Consider the following 23,528-nt stretch of genomic DNA (forward strand, 5'->3'; position numbering starts at 1 on the left):
CTTTCTCTGCCTAATATATAAAACAGGAATAATAATAATAATGGCTCCCAGGCCTGCCCTTAGTGTTGCATGGCCGGGGTCAGGAGTCCAAATGGAGACCAGATGGCTAAATATTTAAAAGGTATAATGAAATATTTAAAAGATATTTAAATATTTAGGAGGTATATGCCATATGCCTAAATATTTAAAAGGTTTAAATCAAGCTGTATCGGGCCGGCCCCGTGGCTTAGCGGTTAAGTGCGTGCGCTCCGATGCTGGTGGCCCAGGTTCGGATCCCGGGCGCACACGGACACACTGCTTCTCTGGCCATGCTGAGGCTGCGTCCCACATACAGCAACTAGAAGAGTGTGCAACTATGACATACAACTATCTACTGGGGCTTTGGGGGAAAATAAATAAATAAATAAAATTATAAATCAAGCTGTATCTATGGCCTGACCCCTGTTCCCACCCAGGGCCTTGAAGCCTGCTCCTCAGGCGTGTCCCTCAAGACCCAAATCTGAAGATACCCTCAACCTTGGACCAGCCCTGTGAGCTGAGTGACAAAGGAATCGGCTTGGGCAGCCCCGGTGGGTGCTGGGCCTGGACCCGCTGAACCCAGTGTGAACTGAGCCACTCAGGCTTCCCAGGGAGCCTGGATGGGTGGATTCTCCATCCAGGATAACTTTCTTGAACTTCCCCATGCCTAACTTTTCTGAGTGAAGATTTCCAGGCAGTTGTAAGCATCTCCCCAAACCTGTACCTTCTGTACAGGGGGTGGTCAGAGCAGAGGCTGTGATCTGCACACACATGCCACCTCCCCTGTCATCTGTCTCTTTCCCGTAATTCCCATTCACTCAGCCAGTTTCCAAAATTAAAAACAAAAACAAAAACAAAACTTTTCTATGAGATTGAAGATAAAAAAAAAAGTTCTCTGTGTTTTAGTACTTTGGATGAGTCGGTCATCTAAACTCGGGCCCAGGGCAGAGGCTCCTTCTGTCTGGAGGTACCAAGTGCCTGCTGGCTGTTGTGGTGACTCATGCAATGTGCAGAGCTCTCCAGACAGGGCCTGGGGCACACTGAGCCCTATACGGTTGTTTGTGGTGCATCTTACATTTTTGGTGTTCTGTAATTTTGCTATGGTGTGGACTTTTTTCATTTGATGTGCTAGGCTGTCAGAGGTAGAGGGTTGCCAGATTTAGCAAATAAAAAATACAAGATGCCCAGATAAACAATGGAACATACTTCTACGAAAAGATTAATCGTTGTTTATCTGAAATTCAAATTTAACTGGGTGTCCTGTATTTTATCTGGCATTCCTGTGAGGGCTCTTTCAATCTGAGACTTGGCTTCTTTAGTCTTGTGAGATATTCCTGTATTTTTTCTTTGATAATATCCTCTCTGTGTTTTCTCTTTCTGAAACACTCTTATTAAGTCAGATGTTGGACCAACTGGATTGAACTTTTAATTTTCGTGCCTTTTCTCTCCTATTGTCCTGATCTCTTTTCTAGTTCCACTTTCTGGGAGATAGCCTGATTTCCTTGACTATTTTTTTTCACCTGTTTTATCTTTTATTTCAGCTATTAGGGTTTATTATTTTTAAAAGCTCCTTCTTGTTCTTTGGGTGCTTCTCCATAACTTCCTGTTCTTTTTTCTCTGAAGATACTATTTGTATGAATATATATATATATATATGTATTCTTCCACTCTTGGCGGCATTTTTGTCTTCTTTTTTTTATTTTCTTCTTTTGTTTATTTTGTTCTCTTTCATGTTGGAAGCTTTCCGGCAGGTCTGGCGATCTTATTTAAGGATGAGGCTGTGAGAAGCTGATTGGAAGCTCTGCTCGCACAGGTGAGACCTGTCCTTTGGGGGGCTTCCCTGTGGTTATGTGTGGAGCCGGACTCTCCATTGAAGGATCCCACAAGTCAGCATCCGGAATCTTTCCACTGGAGCTTTTGTTTCTTAGGAGACTCGTTTATTCTCCTGCCTGAGGAATAAACTTGGCTTTTAGCCTTAGGAGTGGAGGAAACGGAAGGCGAGGCTTTCCGTCTCACACCTCACCGTGGGGGCTCTGATCCCGAGCCTCCCTGCCTTGGATAATGCAGAGAATTTCCCTCTTGCCCTTGCCTGGCTGTCCCAGGTTGCAGAGGGGCAGGGGATTGTTCGAGGGCTCTGTGTACTGACTTCCATCCACTCCCTGCTCTCAGCGCCACCCCACTCCTCCTTCCATGCTTGGTGTCTCCTTTGCTGATTCCAAAGCCTGAGCTTCCTTGGAGTTCCCTAGGACTAACCGTCCTCCATCTCTGCGGCAGCCTCCTGCAAGACCCTGGGACGTAACTTCTCGACCCTGCTGAGCTGGCTGCCACTCCACCGTCCTCTTCCTTTTCCCACAACTTTATTGGGGTCTTACGCTGGCTCTGACATCATTCTCACTGCCTTGTCCTTGGTGGGCATATAATATATGTATATATTGTTTTGGTAACAGCTTTATTGAGATACAGTTCACCCATTTATAGAGAATGTTCAGTGGTTTTTAGTCTGTTCACAGAGTTGTGTAACCATCTGCACAGTCGATTTTAGGACCTTACTTCACCTGAAAAAGAAACCCTGTACTTTTTGGCTGTCACTCCCCAGTTCTCCCAACCGCCCAGCCCTCAGCAACCACAAATCTACTTTCTGTCTCTGTGTATTTGCCTATTTTTATCTTTTTAAAAATATTTTACTGTCGTATTTGTAGGATTTCAGGAGGGAAGGGAAAAACTCATAAATTCAGTCAACATTCTTTTGTGGAAAGTTCTTGCCATGTATAAAATATTAAAATACAAAAATCATTCTGCCTGTTTCTCTACTTCTGCATTCCGAGGACTGACTAAAGTACCCTCTGACAGATGTGGGAATTTTACTCCGTATTTTCTCTCTCTTTTTTTCTCGTTGACCTGAACTTCTGATCTTTTGGAGCTGGGAGTTGCCAAGCCCAGATAGTGGCCTTCGTGTCCTCTTGGCTTCTAGCAATTTTCAGGTGTCTGAAGAGTGGTTGTACAGGGGAGCTGGAAGCCGCCTTTGAATCCAGGCCCCGAAGTATCTTCTAGGTTGAGGAAGTAGAGGCTGTGAGCTTGTGAAAGTAGATACTACTTTCAGTGACTTAATAGATCTTACTCTCATGCATTTACTATTTAGTCAATGCCTGCTCTTGGGAGAGCACTGCTATGGCAGTTTTAGAAAATGGACTTTCGGGCTCTGACTGAACCGGGTAGGGAGAGAAGACAGACAGACAGACAGACAGACAGCGGCACCTGTTACAGATGATGACGAATATACCTGCAGGAGTGGACTCACAAGTTAGTGTGGCCTTCGGGATTGTCCTGAGTGGACACTAATCTCTTCTTGTGTGTGCTGCTGGGGAGCCCTGTCCCCCATCTCCTCTGGACCTCCAGGATTCCTGTGTTGGCTCCGCACCTCACCCCCTGTTCTTACAGCCGGCCAGGCTGTGGTACTCTCCTTTCCCACCTCCAAGGCTGCCCCCCTTCCTCTTTCCCTGAGGAAGGGGCCCCCACTCAACTTTCCAGAGAGCGAGGTGGCTGTGGCAGCTAGCTCTACAACATGACGAGGACTTCTTACTCCACTTTTGCTGTGACTTGTCTGCAAGCCGTCTCTCCATTGCTGGTTTTCTCCAGCTTCTCTTAGAGCGTTGGTTTAGGCCTTGGGTCCTGCTCCTCCAGATGGAGGCTCCTAGCTAGGGGGATTGTGTTGAGGGCTCCTCGCCTGGCTTTCATCCACCCATGTCGCGCTGTGGCTGCTCGTGCTGGCGCTCAGCCCTCTGGGGGGCCCGGTCTGTGAGCCGGGGCCCTGTGCAGCCGTCAGTCAGTGTGTGAACATGGTCTAGAGGTCTGGGTTGGGCCAGGGGTAGACACAGAGCAGTACAGATCACAGCCAGTTCTTGGTTATGCTTGACTGGGAAGACGGAGTTTCGAAATTAAGAGAAAGGGTCACAGGACAGTCAGAGAGACATATTGAGGTATTTTGCTTTGTGAGTTGAAATTTTGCTGCCCTTTAAGAGGAAATTGCATTCTTTTCCATGTATGAACTCGAGGTGACCCTACCAATGGCTGATACCTAGAGTAGGACTGGAGGTACATCCACGTTAGGAAAAAGGCCAAACGTTTTGAAATGAAATGAGATATGGGGAACCAGTGCCATCACTCTGTGAAGTACCCAAGAATGTTCCTCCTCCTCCTCCTCCTCCAGTCAAACCGTCATCACCTCAAAACTATTTCACTTGCTCATCTCAAAAACATTGATTCAGTTTTCCTTTTTTTCTATTTTGTTTTCTTATTCTAACAAATAGAAAATAACATTTTAATGCCTACGTGTTTGGTGCTTTCTGTATATACTATTTGTTTTCATTTATACAACAACCCTATAATATGGCTATTATTATCAGTTCCCATTTTAAGGATGAGGAAATTGAGGCTCTTCCTTCAGAAAAACCTGAGGAATGGGTTCTTTGTACCTGGCTAATGGAAGTGTGAGTGTATGCGTGTGTGCGTGGCATTCTAGGTCAAGGAATAGCATGGCCCAAGAAGGAAAGGTGCATCTGCACAAAGTACTTGTAGGGCTGCAGCAGAGCAGGTTGGGCTGTGACTGGAAGGGTCTTTGGTCTCAGGCCAAGGAGTTGGACTTAATTTAGAAGGTGATTCAAGGATTTTCCATAGAGGGGAGTGACAGATATGATTAAAATGGACTTTTAGAAAGATTAATCTGGCAGTTCTGAAGGAGAGGATGGAGAAATGGAGAACGGGGTATTGTATTTGTCTAGATGTAAGATGTTGTTAGTGCCATCGAGTCGATTCAGACTCCTAGCGACCCTGTGTACAGCAGAGTGGAAACCTGTCCGGTCTTTTTTCACCATCCTTGCACCTTCTAGCACAGTTATCAGTGCTTTGCTGCTATTCATAGGGTTTTCATGGCCAGTTTTTTCAGAAGTGGGTGGCCAGGTGTTTCTTCCCAGTCTATCTTATTCTCGAAGCTCCGCTGAAACCTGTCCACCATGGGTGACCCTGCTGGTATTTGAAATGCCGAGGGCATAGCTTTCAGCATCACAGCAACGTGTAGCCGCCGCAGTATGACAACCGACAGACGGGTGTGTGGTTCCCTCACTGGGAAATGAACCCGGGCCATGGTGGTGAGAGCACCGAATCTTAAGCATCAGACCACCAGGGCCGGCTAGATGTAAGATGAAGTGTTCCAGAACTAGAGGAGTAACAGGGATTATAAAGGGGATGGATGTAACATTGCCAAGGAAAATGGACAGGACTTGGTGAGAGAGAAGAATTAGAGGTGAAATTCTTAGTTTGAGTGCCTCAGAGAGTAACAGTACAGAAAGAGGAAGTCCGATTTTGAGGAATAGATGGCAAATTCAGTTATTTGAAATGATTTTGGGATATCTGATTGTAAATATTCCCCAGGCACTTTTACTGGATGTTTCACAAAAAAACAAAAATTAGATTACATTTGGGGACAGCTCAACTAATTGCTTTTTATTCTTCTGCATGTCTTCACTTAGTAATAGTAGGTAGCATTTTGGCTTTTATTATTTTACATGCTCTTCATATAAAAATTATTGTATATAGTTAAGATGGTAAATGTTATATGTATATTTTATCACAATTTTAAAAAATTAAATGTATACCTTGCTCTGTTTTCCTGTGTGTGGGCCATTAATTACATTGGCTTTGTGATATATGTGGATTTTAGTGTATGATTGGGAAATTATACTGCATATAATTTATTTAAAGAGAAACAGTAGGGGGCCCAGCCTGGTGGTGCAAGCGGTTAAGTGCGCGTGCTCTGCTGCAGTGGCCGGGGGTTTGCCGGTTTGGATCCCGGGTGCACACCGACGCACCGCCTGTCAAGCCATGCTGTGGCGGTGTCCCATAAAGTAGAGGAAGATGGGCATGGATGTTAGCCCAGGGCCAGTCTTCCTCAGCAAAAAGAGGAGGATTGGCAGATGTTAGCTCAGGGCCGATCTTCCTCACCAAAAAAAAAAAAAAGAGAGAGAAACAGTAGTTCCCATTTATGGCTGTTAATTTTTGGAATGGCAAAACCCAGTTATATTGCTATTATGGAAGGAAAGACGGGCCTTGTTAGAAGATACCTGAAGGATGGTGAGAGGAGTAAACGATTCATTTCTTTCCTTGTGACTGTACAACCAAATCTTTAAGTGGGACCTACTTTTTATAGGCTGTTGTCTTATATATTAAACTATCAATGACCCAGTTGTCATGTTGCCCACTACTGGGCAAAAAGCGAAACCAAATAAATCATTTATCGTCTCTGGCCACAGACAGGGGCTCTCTCTAGTTGTGGAAGATCATCTCAATCATTCTGTGTGCAAAAAGCAGGGAGAATGTGAACTTTTGGAAATTCTATTTCTAATAAACTTTGGTTTAAAAGTTGCTAAGTCATTTTGATTAGTCTGTGAGTGACCTTGAGGGAACTTGTTGGTAAGAGGACAAAATGGAAAATTAATCTCCACATATACAGAGCTGTTATTGAAACATTTTAGGAATTATTTCTTGTTTATAATGCCATGCGCCAACATTCTGTGGAGGTAAAAGATGGCTGTACCCGTCTTCTGCTCATCCCAACTCCCCTCTTTGCGTGTTAATACTCCTCCGCTCTCCTAACTAGTCATTATCTCTGTCTTACTCACTTTTAAAAAAAAAACTAAAGTCCGCGCTTTATTTAGATTTCCTCAGTTTTTATCTAACGTCCTTTTTCTGACCCAAAATCCCATCCAGGACACCACATTACGTTTAGTCATCACGTCTCCTTAGGCTTCTCTTCGCTGTGACATTTTCTCAGGCTCGCCTTGTTTTTCGTGGCCTTGACAATTTTGGGGAGTACTGGTCAGATACTTTGTAGAGTGTCCCGCCGTTGGGACTTACCTGATGTTTTTCTCTCGGTTAGGCTGGGGTAATGGGTTTCTGGGATGACGTGCCGTTCTCATCCCATCAGCGGGACGTCCTGTCCATATGACTTACTACTGTTGGTGTTGACCTTCGTCACCCGGCTCAGAGAGTGTTTGTCGGGCTTTTCCACTGTAAAGTTACTCTTTTTTCTCCCCTTCCCATCCTCTCTTTGGAAGAAAGTCGCTTAAGAAGTGACATGTTCTTCTTCACCTCTGTAAGGGCAGGGCATCTACATAAATTATTAGGAATTCTTCTGCACAGGAGATTTGTCTGCTTTTCCCCATTTATTTATTCAGTCATTTCAATTATTTATATCAGTATGGACTCATGGATAGTTATTTTATACTTTGGGTGATAATCCAGTAGTTTTATTTGTTACTCAGATTGTACCGGCTTGGCCACTGGGAGCTCTTTCAGCTGACCTCTGTCCCTTTGACATGCCTCTATCAGTGTAGCTTGTTTTGTTTGTAGCACTTCCTTGCTTTCTGGCACTATGAGATGCTCCAGGCTCCTTTTGTGCATTTCCTGCCCAGTCCTCGAATTGGCCATTTCTCCAAGGAGACGTGCTTCCTTCTAGTGGAGAATGATGTTAGAAACCAAGATCTGGTGTTGGGTGTCCTCACATTTGGTCTTTGCCAGACATCTCCACCAGTTCTGGGTTCACCTTCTCACGTGACTCACTTTGTTCCTTTTTCTATTGAATCTTTCTACAAGATTGCCTAGATTTGGCTTTATAGCTGTCAGATTTTTAGAAGACTAGATCAATAAAAAATTATTATTCCTTGGTTGGGGAATTAAGTTGCTTTTTTTATGAGATCTGAATTCCAGTATTGACACTGCATAGGAATCTGGCTATAAAGGCTGAATTTGGGTCAATCCATATTTTTGGTCCGTGATTTGTATCTTTTGTTGCAGTTTCCAAGAATTCTACAGATTTATGAACCTTAGGGAGATAGTTAAAAACTTATTAAAATTAAATTTTGAACATTAGGTTTTATCAAGGCAAAATAAACAGATGAGATAAAATGGACTCGGGAGCTAGGGATTTGCATTTATTATTCTTAGTTTAAGGCGCAGCTTGGATCGTAGAGCATGCCAAAGGTAGTGAGATAGTAAAATGAAAGAGATTAATTAAAGTGTAGGCCACTGGAGCAGTGTAAAATTCACATCTTCAGGATGTAATTTCTTTCCTGTATTTGTGCTTTATGGGAAATCCTAAATCAGAACCACTTTCTTGCTTTTAAGTGTGAGTAAACTGTAGGCTGAAATGAATATGCTCTTCTTTTCTCCTTGTCTCAAAACAGGCAGAGGTAGATATTATTTTCTGTTCCCCACATCGCATTAATTATTGATTGATTTTTTTTATTAACTAAGACTCAAGACTTAGACTTCTATGTAATTCTCGGAGCTCTCATGGGGAAAACTTACCTGCAGGGGTTCTGAGGATTTGGAGAAGGCACAACTCTCAGGTCACACCTTCTCTGACCTTCCACCCATCTACGGAGGTCAGAGCCCATCTTCAGCAGGACACAGAGATACCGGAGTCCTTTCAGATATGACTGCCAAGGTTGCTGCTGGTTCTTGTGGGATGTTTTGCACACTGTGAAGTGCTGTATCCATGCGAATTTGTCATTTTGTTGTGATTTGGGGGCTGCAGGGATCAGGTGGGCTCAGGTGAGGATGGTGCCACTGTACCTCTGGTCTGGGTGTCTCTTCCATCTCCCGCCCTGGTTCTGACCTGGTGGGTCATTTGTGCCTCGGCTTCTGACTCTCATCCCACCAAGGCTCACACCTCAGCCCACGGGTTCTGTGTTAGACCTCCCACCCTCAGCCCCTCGGTATCAGCCTTCCCACCTGAGAATGCTGCCCACTTAGGTTCTTTCCTTCTCTTGCTCAAATCCAGATGCTCTGTGAGGAGGAAGGTTAATGATTGCAAACTGTTCTCCACAATGTGGTCCTGACTGCTGGGCCAGGGACGTCTCTTGTCTGGTTGTGGGATGAAAAGAGTAAGAACATTCCTTGAAATTCTCTGACCACTGGCCGCTCCTCGTTTGAATTTTACACTTTCCGTGCGATGTGTTTGATTATGACAGTGTTCCCTCTAACTATCAGCCCTCCCTCCTCAAGTGCCTGGGGTTGGGTATATGCTGTTATCCTCATTTTTTAAGTGGAAGTTTTTCCAACACAAAGAAGCCAGAGAGCAAAGGGAATGTTGGTGCCCGTGTGGAACAGCGCTGGAATGGGGGTTGTGCCCTCCCAGCTGTTGTCTGTGTGTTGTGTAGCTGGGACACTAAATGCTCATTCTCTTTGCCAGGATTTGTCCATAGAAGCTAATTTATTTTAGGGAATGTATGGATGGGTTTTGTATGCTCTTGCTTGTTAGTTAAGTGACAAGAGTGTAGCTCGGTAAGTTATTTCATAGAGCTGCAGAAAGAAGTAAATAGGAAATTCATCATCCCCCTCCATGCATTTATTCATCATTCAGGGGACAGATATTTCTTTTACAGCTAGTAAGCAAGCTGTATGGGAAAAAGTTTAAACTTTCTAATAATAAGGTAGAAATTGGTATATAAGAAGTCATCTTTTTGTCACCTTAGATGTTAGATAATAAATATTTATAAAGTTGGGTGATAGGCTGCACTTTAACTCTAATTCTAATGCATAATGACAGCAACAGAAATTGGTGCAGCCTTTTGGGAAATCATTTTGGCGTTTGTATTCATGGATCAGAAAAAATGACTTGTGGCTAGATCAAAATTTGGGAACTATTGCATCCCTCTCCTTGGAGATTTATAATGTTCATTAGCATAATAGAGGCTGTCCTGTCCTGCCAAAAGAAATCTGTTCAAGGTAGAAAAATCTGGCATTTACCAAATGTATTTCAGTCTTGTGTTTGTGAAAAGCCTAATAAGATTCTACAGAACTAGTGGCTGTGTTTTCATAGTGTCTGTGTAAAATGCTGCCTGAGGGTTTTTAGTGTTTTCCTAGAGAAGGTGACTGTCGGTAACATAACACAGATAGGTCGTAGAGGAGGAACAGGTTGGAGGGGAACAGGGCTTTAGTTAAGTTTGACATACGGTTGGGCGAGCCAAGTGGAATGTAAAACCGGCAGTTGGAAAGGTGGCTCATACAGCAGAATTAGGGCTGCATGTAGAAATGTGTGAGTTCTGTGAATATAAGCGATTGTTGTGACCACAGGAGTTGCTGACGTTGCTTTTAAACAAAGGTGGATGACAGTGTCCGAAGGGACCGACGAGGGGAGAAGGGGAAGAGCTGGGGAGTCGGCGGCAGTGCGGTGGGCTCCTGGCGGTGAGAGGATGGGGCGGCTGGAGAATGAAGTTCTGCTGAAAGGCCACTGAAAGGCAGTGAGCAAGGCCACGGGCGCAGGGAGCGAAGAGTCGCAGTGGACCATTCAGGGCGCGTTCTAGCTATGAGGCACTTGCTTTCTTTCATTTAGTAGCTCTACACTATTAAGTGACAGCATATGCATCTTCATTTAACTTTTGATTTTGGAATAATCTTAATTTATAGAAAAGTTGCAAAAACAGTCCAAAAACTTTCCATGTACCCTTTACCCAACTTTCCCTAACTACCTTGCAGACTTACAACACACTTATCAAAACTGAGAAATTGTCGTTGGTATAATACCGCTAACCAGATTACAGACTTTATTTGTTCTTTGTAGCCTTACAGTGTACGGTCAACATTTTGTTTTCTGAAGTTCCTTTGGTTAGTTCCTGTCTTCCCTACCCTCTTCAGCATGGTTATGTTATTCTCCTGTAACGTAGGTAGGTTCTTTGTTACAATTGGTCTTTCATTTTGGGCCTCCCCTCATTTCTGGTTGCTTTTTTTTTTTTTATTTACATGCAGTATAATTCCCTGGGTTTTGACAAATGCATAGAAGTGTGTATCCACCCCCACAATTGTGATATAGAACAGTTCCACCACCCCCTAGATCCCCTCCCACAGCCTGGATTTTAACAGTGGCTTCAGAACAGTGGATTGCAAAGGGGCTGCGATGGAGCTGGGAGGTACAGGATTTGTGCCAGTGTGGAGTATTTGACTGTGAAGGCAGCATGCCGAGGAGAGAGAGCACCCAGGGCACAGGCGCTAGGTTAAGGCTGGGGAGGTCTCTTTATGCCAGTAGGTAGACGTGATAGGAATGACCACAGCACGGGAGAGGGGTGAGCAGCTCACGGTGGAGAGTCGGCTTGGAAAGGCTGGCTTTGCAGGACCAGACAAGTTCTGAAGGGCAAGATCTGAAGGCAGGAGGGGCGTGGGGAGAGGTCTTGGCTGATGCCTGTTATCTTTGAAGTTGACTGCAGGCAGCAAAAGGCATGGCGTAGGGGAGAGGGAAAGGTTGAGGAAGGAACAGCCTCTGTCCCCTGGCGGGGTGAGAGTTAATAAGGAAAAAAGAGGATTGTGGAGCGTAGTGACACTGGGGATCCCTGGGGGACACAGAGCAGGGACTTGGCACAGTCTTCTCCAGGGGATCTCTGGGCGGCTGCAGAACCTGAGTGGAAAAGCAGAGGAGCTCTTTATGGCTGAGCTTTTGTCTTGACCTGTGAGTGCTTGGAGCTGGGGAGGTGACCTTCCTTAGAGAGGGGGTGACGCGAGAAGTAGGCCAAGAATTGCCGGTTGAGCTTCTGGGAAAGGCTGAGGCTTGTAGGACCATTTGCTTATGGGGAGGGCACGTTCCCTGGGCTTCTCCTGAAGGGTTGGGGAGAGTGGGTGGGTAGAGGGGGCAGGGGAGGCGCCTGTTTGCACAGCCTCCAGGGAAGAGCCGGCCCAGTTTTATTCTTGTTTCCAAGGATGTGCTTACGTGACTCGCTGTTGATGTTTCCAGAAGCAGTTTGAACTTTCACAACTGTTACATGTACAGTCACGTGTCACTTAAGGACCGGGATACTTCTGAGAAATGCGTCGTTAGGCAATTTTGTTGTTGTGCCAACATCACCCAGTGTGCTGACACAAACCTAGGTGGTACAGCCTACTACACACCTAGGCTATATGGTACTCCTCTTATAGGACCACCGTCGTGTATGCAGTCCGTCATGGAGCGAAATATCATTAGGCAGTGTGTGACTATTTAAAATCAGAAGTATTAGGTTTTTTTTTTTTTTTTAAAGATTTTATTTATTTATTTATTTTCCCCCCAAAGCCCCAGTAGACAGTTGTATGTCATAGTTGCACATCCTTCTAGTTGCCGTATGTGGGACGCGGCCTGAGCATGGCCGGAGAAGCGGTGCGTCGGTGCGCGCCCTGGATCCGAACCTGGCCCTCCAGCAGCGGAGCGCACGCACTTAACCGCTAAGCCACGGGGCTGGCCCAGCAGTATTAGGTGTTAACTGAAGAAGAAACATGGCCTTGACCGAAGTATCTGTATATCGATAATTGATGCCATCAGGATTTAGTGAAACAAGTAAATATTTAGGCTGGATAATAGCAGTTGTATTTACTCATTTCTTGGTAACTTCATAAAGGATTAACAAAACGTGTATTCTTTTCTTTTCACCCTGTGTGAACTGTCTTTTCACACACTGCGTGTTGCCCTGGTGTAGGCTGTTTAGAAAATGAAGTTCTTCTACCCTCAGCGGGCAGCGTAGTCAGGGCCCCCGCAGTGACAGGTGCTGAAAAGTGGGAGGGCGCCGGCCATCGGGTGGCGGCTTAGTGATGCTGTGTGTCCCACTGCTCCCTGTGGCTGGAAAGGAACCTTTACACCTACAAGGTGCGCTGGCCTGTTGTCAGGATTCACTCAGGGTCTGATTAGTGTGGAGGATGAAGATATTTTTTAAATTTACTATTTTTTTAAAGATTTTATTTTATTTATTTTTTGCCCCCCAAAGCCCCAGTAGATAGTTGTATGTCATAGCTGCACATCCTTCTAGTTGCTGTATGTGGGGCGTGGCCTCAGCATGGCCAGAGAAGCGGTGCGTCGGTGCGCGCCCGGGATCCGAACCCGGGCCGCCAGCAGCGGAGTGTGTACACTTAACCGCTAAGCCACGGGGCCGGCCCTGGAGGATGAAGATAAAATGAGCACTTTTCTTGGGCATTTTGTCACTTACATGGGGCCTTCAAGTGGCGTGTAATTCTTAAGAGATTCCTTCCCTAGCTGCATTTATTGTTGCTTGTTTTTCCTCACAGTTATACACACTTAGACATTCACATATATATATTTGTGTGTGTGTATTGTTGTTATTATCTTTTGAAACCTAAGTGTTGCCAGTTTTGGGGCCCAGTCTCCTTGTACCCCCCTTTCCTAGGGGAAAGCTCGGGGCAGAGTTGTTCTTTTTCTTTTTTTTTGTGAGGAAGGTCAGCCCTGAGCTAACATCTGTGCTAATCCTCCTCTTTTTTTTTTTTTTTTTTTTGCTGAGGAAGACCGGCTCTGAGCTAACATCTATTGCCAATCTTCCTCCTTTTTTCCCCCAAAGCTCCGGTAGATAGTTATATGTCATAGTTGTACATCCTTCTAGTTGTTGTATGTGGGACGCAGCCTCAGCATGGCCGGAGAAGCGGTGCGTCGGTGCGCGCCCGGGATCCTAACCGGGCCGCCAGCAGCGGAGCTCGCGCACTTAACCGCCAAGTCGGGGCAGAGTTCTTAACAGCTGTTCCCGAGATGTAGCTGAGCAGATCTTTTTTTCAACTCCACGAAACTGACGTCTATTCCCAGCTGGTTTAGGAAAAGGGAAGAAGCATGAGGCCGACCTGCGTAACTGCACCTGCTCAGTATTTGGAAGGGAATTACAGCGAGAAAATAGTTTTCCCTGATAAACAGTTCACAGTGAAGTGAGGTAGAAGCCAAAGGTCGGTTGGGGGAAAAAGAGACGTGATTTCTTTTTGGTTTTTCTTTTGGTCGAAGAGATGTGATGATGGAGAGCCCTGAAAATCCTAAAGATAGAAAAGGGATTGGTGATGGAGGAAGAGCCAGGTTTGTGTAATAGGGTTACGAGAAAAGGAAGAATTCGGACATAGAAGGCCAGGAGAAACCAATCCCTCTGTCTGTCCTTGAAGATGTATTGAAACTGGGGGTGCTGGGTTCATTTTCTGTAAGGAACAAATTAAAATGTGAAACACTGCGTAATATAAATGTATGTTATAAGAACATTTTATATTTGACTGGAAGATAAGGATGGAAACGTGAGTTAAATCCATTAATCTGTTGAATTATTTCTTTAAAAAGGGCCTCAGTGACCAGATGGTGCTAGAAAATAGTGACAAAATATAGTCCCAAAAGAGAATAACAGAGCTTATATTATTACAGTTGTTTTATGGGTCATTTGTAGAATACTGTCAAGGTGGTCAATAGACTTTAATTTGTTTTTCTTTAGGATTATTAAGATTTAGAGTTTATTGATTTTCATTTAAGAAAATGTTAGTTTCTCCATTTAAATGGGGAACCTGGTGTGTTCACGCTGTTCATATTGACCTTTGCACGTTCATTTTGGAGGCAGAGCCGTAGCTGGGTTTAGGTGTCTCTCTCAGGTTGGGGATTATTTGAGGTTGGTGTTCAGTGGTTAAGGGATGCCTGAACCTTTTACGTTGTCCTTCTCCAGTTGGAAATTGGGAGACGGCTCCGTGAAGAACAGCTTTTTTAATTGCAAAGTATGGGAAGTATGAATAAGGGGTGAATAGGTTTTTCTTAAGTTTTCCTTTTGACTTGGTAACTTTTGACTTTTGCCAACACAGATGAAATAGCTCTCTATGATTTTAAGAGGCTTTGGTAGGAAAGGAAGTATTTTGTCTGTGTCGTAGGAGGGAATAAAGTGATCATGTGACAGACTTGAGTTCTTTCTACTTCCTTTTTTGTAAACAGGTCTGGCATTTTCCGCCAGATATTTTCTTTCTTTCTTTTTTTTTTTTTTGTGAGGAAGATCAGCCCTGAGCTAACATCCATGCTAATCCTTCTCTTTTTGCTCAGAAAGACCGGCTCTGACCCAACATCTATTGCCAATCCTTCTCCTTTTTTTTTTCCCCAAAGCCCCAGTAGATAGTTGTGTGTCATAGCTGCACATCCTTCTAGTTGCTGTATGTGGGACACGGCCTCAGCGTGGCCTGAGAAGCGGTGCAACGGTGCGCACCCAGATCCGAACCCGGGCTGCCAGTAGCGGAGCGCACGCACTTAACCGCTAAGCCACGGGCCGGCCCATCCCCCAGATATTTTCAATATCTTTGGGTGAAAGGACATTCTACATTAAGCACAAATGCTATTAGTGAATTATAGGTTGTTTATATGGGGTTTAGTTTTAAATTAGAAGACTGTTAGTGCCTTTGAAGGAAAGTGTATTTTATAGAGTATAAATGAAAGACATTGTTAATATAACTAAAGCTAATTCTGTTTGAAAATCAGGCTGTTGAGGGAAAAGGAAGCTAAAATGAGATCTTTTTCTATTATCTTTTAAAAGAGAAGACTGAGATTTATTTTTGTAATGTTTTTAAGCAAAAGAATCTATTTTTAAAACAGTAGTACTTAGGAATTGGGGTAAAAAATGAAGAAAACTCGGAAATAAACATTTCTCTTTGTACTTGATATAACTGAGAAGTGAAGTGGGAGTTAAACAGTTTTTCCCCCTAAGTGGAAAATTTGCTCTTGCCTTCCAGAATGTGGGAAGGGAAAGGGTAATAGGACATTGTGATTGTGGGTATCAAAACATTTCCGTAAACCAAAAAAGAAGTGTGAAGTTACAGAGAGTGGTGTTTATTACATTAATTACACAACCCCAGGGAGGGGAATCCCCCAGCACTGCGCTCTTGGATTTCAGATAATGCGATGTGCTTTCAGTGGTGTTTATGCTCATTGTGCATTTTCAGCTTATAGTCAGGAGCCCTTCAGGTGAACCGGGAGGGCTGACTCATAGTTTTTTAAAACACTGCTAATTCACTCTTACCTCTTCGAAAAGCCCCATTATTTCACCCCTGGGTTCACCCTCTTCTCTCAAGAGAAAGTGTAAGTCTCAGCTGATACAGAGGAATGGGAGAGCATAGTGCATGGCTAGATTACTACGGAGAAGAGTTGCTCCTGCGTCAGGAATGTCTTCTCAACCCTTGGGTTCACAGGCTTGGAGGTTTCTCTCTGGGGTTTTCCAAGCCTTAACTCTGCTTTAGTCATGCAGATAGGAAAAGATATGGGCAGTGTGGCGGGCAGCGTCCTACCATGGACTGTGTGATTTAATGTTGCTGCGGCTGCTGCTATGTGTGAACACCTGTGTGTTGATAAGTCAGGCAGGTCCCTGCTATGTGTAAACAGGAGAAGATGACAATAAGAATCATGTATTAATCTTCCAAATATTCGTAAGAATACCTGCCAGTTGCACTGCAGGTCTGAACTGCTAGTCTCTCAACAAGTTTGGTTTCATGTGACGATCTTTTGTCATTTCTTGTGGTTGTGTGTCCTGGGCCTACCACGTGTGAGTATTTGAATTCTCTTATGTTCTTTTTGTTCTTGAACCGACTGCCCTCTGGGATGAGAGATGTGAAACTGGATGACGCCTTTTGCTCACCTGAATCATAAGGAGAGGGCAAATGACGTAAATCCCATGTAGCTGTGAAGGAAGGATGGAGCTGGAGCCCAGTCACCACTGGGGACTTCCAGAGACCGAGTCCAAGCTTTGGATGAGTGGTGGCATTACAAAACCACCTTTCAGGCCCTTTCAACTCTGGCGGGGTGGGGGTGGGGGTTGGGGTAATTCATGGTTCCATGTCTCAAGTTCTCTGAAAACAGTGATCTGTCTACAAACTTGGATCTACATGGTTGGTAAAGATAGACCACAGGGGTGGGCCGGCCCCGTGGCTTAGCGGTTGAGTGTGCGCGCTCCGCTACTGGCGGCCCAGGTTCGGATCCCGGGCGCGCACCGACGCACTGCTTCTCCGGCCATGCTGAGGCTGCGTCCCACATACAGCAACTAGAAGGATGTGCAGCTATGGCATACAACTATCTACTGGGGCTTTGGGGGAAAAATAAATAAATAAAAATTAAAAAAAAAAAGATAGACCACAGGGTTGAATGCTTTGCTAATGGTGGTTTTATTGTGAGTATTCATTTATAACTGCAGCATGATGCTTGAAAATAAAAGTGGAGACATTCAGGGATTATTCCTAAGTGGGTGGACTCTGAAGTGGGTATATTATCTCACAGATGGATTTTTTCGTTCCCTGTATTTTACAGTTTAAATGTTTAATTTCATTTTAAAAAGAAAATCATAATCACAAACTTTCGCACTGGGTATGACTTCTCATAGATATTTTCACATCAGTGTCAGCTTAGAAGTGTTGATGTTTTCTCTCCTCTGCTCCTTTTATCTTGGCTGTAGTTTGATGCTGGGGGTACGTTACTCCCTGTCGGGTCCTGCCGGCACCCATCTGAGAGGACAGAGACCACAGTGTTTTCTCTGGGCTCAGCAGACCATCTAGAGAAAAGTGCACGTTACTTCTTTAGATTTGTATTAACTGAGACATATGTGAACGGAAGGTGATTTATTCCTCAGCTCCCATTGAACCATAGTGTTTATTTCATCTTCAACAGTAGTTTTTCCCACCAAATTCTTAGAAGTGTTTGGACATGTCCCAGAGGGGGTGAATATGCTGAGGCTATCTGTTGTCGCCTGAGTAGAAATTCTACCTTGACCCTCGTTAGTTGCGTTTACTAGGAACGCATCATCTTTTGCAGATTGTACAAGGAAGAAAGTCATTAAATACTTCAGTAAAATGTGGAAGACAACTTCTCAGTGATTTAAAGCAGATTTAAAGGAGGAATGATCGGGGCCGGCCCCGTGGCGTAGCGGTTAAGTGTGTGCACTCCTCTGCTGGGGGCCCGGGTTCGGATCCTGGGCGTGCACCGAGGCACGGCTTGTCAGGCCATGCTGTGGCGGCGTCCCACATAAAGTAGAGGAAGATGGGCACGGATGTTAGCCCAGGGCCAGTCTTCCTCAGCAAAAAGAGGAGGATTGGCATGGATGTTAGCTCAGGGCTGATCTTCCTCACAAAAAATAAATAAATAAATAAAGGAGGAATGACATGGTAAATATTGAAGAGGAAGGAGTCTAGGAACACGTATCTACAAATCAGTTAGGCTGATTCTTCCATTGAAAGTTGGCCTAAAATCAGCTGTAACCCTCGTCCCTTCTGACACTGATTGTTGCTTCCTAATCTCCTTCCCTTTGCTATTTTTCATTCTCCCTCTTCCCTTCCCTTCTTTCCTTTTCTTCCTGGCTGCTGGCCTCCCTCTGCCGCAGAAGGAAGGAACAGGCCCAAAGAGATTCCCTCACTTCCTGAGGGTCTCAGAGCTAGTGAGTGACAGAACTGTGTCTAGGCCCATTCTTCTGTTATAAATCCAGTGTTCCGGCCCCTGACTTGTGGTGTGTTAGTTATTTGGCATTTGTGGTATAAAGGTGAGTGAGACTTGCCTGCCTTCAGGCAGCTGATGGGCTAGTAGGTAAGAAGAGACAAGGACACACATACCAGAAAATAATAAAGTCATAAGATGGAGTGCTCTGGGAGTTCAGGGAGGAGAAAGATCTCTCCTACAGTGGAAGTTTTATCTGATCCCCACAATCACATGTCCTCTGCAGGTGGATTGAAGGACCCTTTTTAAAGACCCCAAGGATTTCAGGTATTTATATGTCCTTCATCTTTAGTAATGGCTGTGATTGTCCATTTTCCTAAAACTCTCCATCCTCCTACCATCCAGGGCTTTGTGGGCATTAATGGGAGTACTTCTTCGTAGAATGTTATGCACCCTGACCTCGCCCAGGTGTGAAAGAGAGGACCCGCCTTCGCCCGGGCTCTGTCACGTTCTTGGGTCCATGTTGTTACACACTGAGAGTAATTTCACGGAAGGGCCTTTCTCACCTGCCACAGACACTTGTATAACTTCGTTGGATGAGTGGTAATTAGGAAACAGCTGTGTGTTACCTTAACCACTAAAAGCACTGAACTAGGAGGAAGAACGAGGGGATGCTATACTTTTCTGCCAGGAAAGTATTTTTTTACCTAACATAATAGAGAAAATTAGGATTAAATAAAAAGCGATGGAATCGGCTGCTTAGGGATTTTTTAAAATCTTAGGTAAAAGTTTATTAGCAGTAGATATCCTGTGGTGGAGTGGGATGCTCATTTCTTCTATGGATGAAATGAAATTTGTAATTGGTTTTTTGATTGTGATATCTTTCTTTTAATGTGATATCCCAAATCTGATGGTGACTATAATAGTGATAATTTTGCCGGTAGAATTAAATGCTGTCAAGATCAAAATATGTTTGAAAGTAGCTTTTTGCAAAAACAGTGTGTTGAACTCAGTCATAAATGACATATTTTCTAGTTGTTACACCAAAACCTGCTTTTCGTGCTGTAACAATTTTGATTAACTTCATTCTTGTTAGAGAGGCGCCATGCTGGTAATGCTGCACAGCATTTTGGAGGAATTACTTTGAAGCTATAATTATCAAGGCTTTATCTGTATTCTCTGGATGTGTGTTCACTTTGACTCAGAGTTCTCTGGTTATAACAAGTGCAGTTCTTGACTTGCTCTTTCTTGGTGATCATTACTGTGTTAGTGTAAATCCTAGAGGGATATTTATGTCATCATTATAAAATGTGAGTTGCTGATGGAATTATTTTCTGTTTGTTTAACAGAACATCTGATCAAATTCATGACCATGGGGGATATGAAGACCCCAGACTTTGATGACCTCCTGGCAGCATTTGACATCCCAGATATGGTCGATCCCAAAGCAGCTATTGAGTCTGGACACGATGACCAAGAAAGCCACATCAAGCAGAATGCTCATGGAGATGACGACTCCCACACACCATCCTCGTCCGACGTTGGCGTCAGTGTTATTGTTAAGAATGTTCGGAACATTGATTCCTCTGAGGGCACGGAGAAAGATGGCCACAACCCCACAGGCAATGGCTTACATAATGGGTTTCTCACAGCATCCTCTCTTGACAGTTACAGTAAAGATGGATCGAAGTCCTTGAAAGGAGATGTGCCTACCTCAGAGGTGACTTTGAAAGACTCAACTTTCAGCCAGTTTAGCCCTATCTCAAGTGCTGAGGAGTTTGATGACGATGAGAAGATAGAGGTGGATGACCCCCCTGATAAAGAGGACTTGCGTTCAAGTTTTAGATCGAATGTGTTGACAGGGTCGGTTCCCCAACAGGACTATGAGAAACTAAAAGCACTTGGAGGGGAAAACTTAAGCAAAACTGGAATCTCTACTTCAGGCAATATAGATAAGAGCAAAGTTGTGAAGAGAGAGACAGAAACAAATTCTATAAATCTGAGTGTTTATGAACCTTTTAAAGTCAGAAAAGTGGAGGATAAATTGAAGGAAAACTCTGAAAAGGTGCTTGAAAACAGGGTCCACGATGGGAAGCTGAGCTCCGAGAAGAATGACACCACCCTTGGTGGCGTGGCACCGTTGAGGACAAAGCCATCCTCCAAGCTTTCCTCGTGTATAGCTGCCATCGCAGCGCTGAGTGCTAAAAAGGCTGCTTCCGACTCCTGTAAAGACCCGGTGACCAATTCACGGGAATCTTCTCCGTTACCAAAAGAAGTAAATGATAGTCCTCGAGCCATGGAAAAGTCTCCTGAATCCCAGAGTCTCATCGATGGGACGAAAAAAGCATCCCTAAAGCAGCCGGATAGTCCCAGGAGCATTTCAAGTGAAAACAGCAGCAAGGGATCGCCATCCTCTCCCGCAGGATCGACACCAGCAATTCCCAAAGTCCGCATAAAAACCATTAAGACGTCTTCTGGGGAAATAAAGAGAACCGTGACAAGGGTATTGCCAGAAGTTGATCTCGACTCTGGGAAGAAGCCTTCTGAGCAGACGGGGTCGATGATGGCGTCTGTGACGTCACTTCTGTCATCTCCAACTTCGGCTGCCGTCCTTTCCTCTCCCCCCAGAGCGCCCCTGCAGTCGACAGTCGTCACCAACGCAGTTGCCCCTGCAGAGCTGACCCCCAAACAGGTCACTATTAAGCCTGTGGCAACTGCCTTCCTCCCAGTGTCGGCCGTGAAGACGGCGGGTTCTCAAGTCATTAATTTGAAGCTCGCTAACAACACGACGGTCAAAGCCACGGTCATCTCTGCTGCCTCTGTTCAGAGCGCCAGCAGCGCCATCATTAAAGCTGCCAACGCCATCCAGCAGCAAACCGTCGTGGTGCCAGCATCCAGCCTGGCCAACGCCAAACTCGTGCCAAAGACTGTGCACCTCGCCAACCTTAACCTTCTGCCTCAGGGCGCCCAGGCCACTTCTGAGCTCCGCCAAGTGCTAACCAAACCTCAGCAGCAAATAAAGCAGGCAATAATCAATGCAGCAGCCTCACAACCACCCAAAAAGGTGTCTCGAGTCCAGGTGGTGTCCTCCTTGCAGAGTTCCGTGGTGGAAGCTTTCAACAAGGTGCTGAGTAGCGTCAACCCAGTCCCAGTTTACATCCCCAACCTCAGTCCTCCTGCTAACGCAGGCATCACGTTACCGACCCGCGGGTACAAGTGCTTGGAGTGTGGCGACTCCTTTGCTCTCGAGAAGAGTCTGACTCAACACTACGACAGACGCAGCGTGCGCATCGAAGTAACGTGCAACCACTGTACCAAGAACCTCGTTTTTTACAACAAGTGTAGTCTCCTCTCCCACGCCCGTGGGCACAAGGAAAAGGGAGTCGTAATGCAGTGCTCCCACTTGATTTTAAAGCCAGTCCCAGCAGATCAAATGATTGTTTCTCCATCAAGCAATACTTCTGCTTCATCTTCCGCTCTTCCGAGCTCTGTGGGAACCAGCACACACACTGTCACAAAAATTCAGTCTGGCATAACTGGGACGGTCATATCGGCTCCTTCCAGCACACCCATCATTCCAGCTATGCCTCTAGATGAAGACCCATCCAAGCTCTGCAGGCATAGTCTGAAATGTTTGGAGTGTAATGAAGTTTTCCAGGACGAGACGTCGTTGGCTACTCATTTCCAGCAGGCTGCAGATGCGAGTGGCCAAGTAGAGTATCATTTACGTTTTGGTGTTTCAGTGATGAATCTGTAGACATGAGTGTTCTACGTGATGCCCTTGATTTTAGGGGTGGGAGCTCAGTTAAATGGGGGAGTGTGTGTGTGTGTACACATGCACATGATAGACCAAGGATTGTTTTCATAGAATGGAACAATATTGAAACATGAATCTTATTTAAAAAACAATTTTTTGGGAAGGTGATTCTTTTAGACAGATAGAAACTCTATGTACTAGTTGAGTTATGGAACCTTAGATTTAGGGTAAGTGAAGGAATTCTTAATTCTTGGATCATTGGAATATATGTTGGAAGTCTGAGATCTGGCTAATTACAGTATCATCCCAGGGTATTAAGTGTTCAAGTTAGGCTATACAGCCAATGTTCTTGAGTTATTAGTGACAATTTTGGGATTTTAAAAAGTCCTGTTGTTATTTATAATTACTGTCCTTTATAGTTAAACATAGCTTATGGGTACCCACTTTTATGGCATGCCTATTTACTTAAGATGTTGGTCCAGAAGTATTTTCAGTAATATTCTTTACTGCAATGAATTTAGGCTACAAGTGGAAAACCCATCCCCATTTAAATAGAATACATTTGCATCTGTTTGTAGCTTTTTTTGTTTGTTTGTTTTTTGAGGAAGATTAGCCCTGAGTTAACGTCTATTGCCAATCCTCCTCTTTTTGCTGAGGAAGATTGTCCCTGGGCTAACATCTGTGCCCATCTTCCTCTACTTTATCTGGGACGCCTGCCACAGCATTTAAATTTAAGCGGTGTGTAGGTCCGCGCCTGGGATCCGAACCTGCGAACCCTGGACCGCGGAAGCAGAGTGCTCGAACTTAACCGCTTTGCCACCAGGCTGGCCCTTTTTTTTTGTTTTTTTGTGAAGTGTAGGTTGATGTTGGTGAAATACATTTCACAGCGGGCATCAGTCAGCCCTTTTATTTCTATCATCTGCTTCTCTCCATGAGGCAACTTTTGGCCAGGAGATAAGTGTGTTCTATAAATATATGATACCTATCATTTGGAAGTAACTGGACATGTTGAATGAAACTAATTCAAGCTAGAGAGCCCATGTGATTTATTATCCAAACCAGAAAACTTGTGAAATTGGAAGGGGGTGCTTCTTTAAGCTAATATACTTTAGCTCAAACTTGTATTTTATGAAGACCTAGTGGTAAACTGATCTTTCCTTTATTTGCCTCCAGTATCTTGTTAATTAGGAGGGTTATGCTGTGTTATGTTCAGGTGTCTGGTACTGTCACCGTGATCAGTTCCCCAAAGACAACTACTGAGTTATGTTCTTTGTAGGATTTTGAGTTTGGGGAACCAAAGAATACCTCACTAATTTTTTCTCTGGATTTTCAGTTTAGTGGAAATGGAAATGATAAAGAGTTTTGAAATATTCTTGTGGCAATGGATGTTAATGTTCCATTGGCTCGGACAGTAAAACACTCAAGGAGAGTGAAGCAGCTAACTAGTTCTAGAAGGCAGTAATTGGTGTAGCTCTTCGCATCTCCTAGTGACAGTGCTTGGGTTCTGTATGGGGACCCTCTTATCTTGTCACGACTTCATCA

The 23,528-nt window shown here is 44.5% G+C and overlaps 1 protein-coding gene across 20 annotated transcripts in view; it reads left to right on the forward strand.

The window, feature by feature from the left end:
• Positions 1–23,528, forward strand: part of ZNF532 (zinc finger protein 532) — a 109,141-nt gene that overhangs the window by 28,544 nt on the left and 57,069 nt on the right. For 18 of the 20 annotated variants that reach the window (XM_087439287.1, XM_087439281.1, XM_087439292.1 and 15 more), the window contains one exon: positions 19,579–21,941. In XM_087439287.1, the coding sequence (XP_087295413.1) occupies positions 19,596–21,941 (2,346 nt within the window). In that variant the 5' untranslated portion in view covers positions 19,579–19,595. Of the gene's footprint in view, positions 1–1,807; positions 1,832–18,515; positions 18,557–19,578; positions 21,942–23,528 lie in introns of those variants that run through there. The other 2 variants (XM_087439289.1, XM_087439290.1) reach the window with 2 other exon arrangements.

This window comes from Ceratotherium simum, chromosome 14 (genome assembly GCF_057802395.1).
Source record: "Ceratotherium simum simum isolate JZ-2026a chromosome 14, ASM5780239v1, whole genome shotgun sequence".
Taxonomy (NCBI): Eukaryota; Metazoa; Chordata; class Mammalia; order Perissodactyla; family Rhinocerotidae; genus Ceratotherium; species Ceratotherium simum.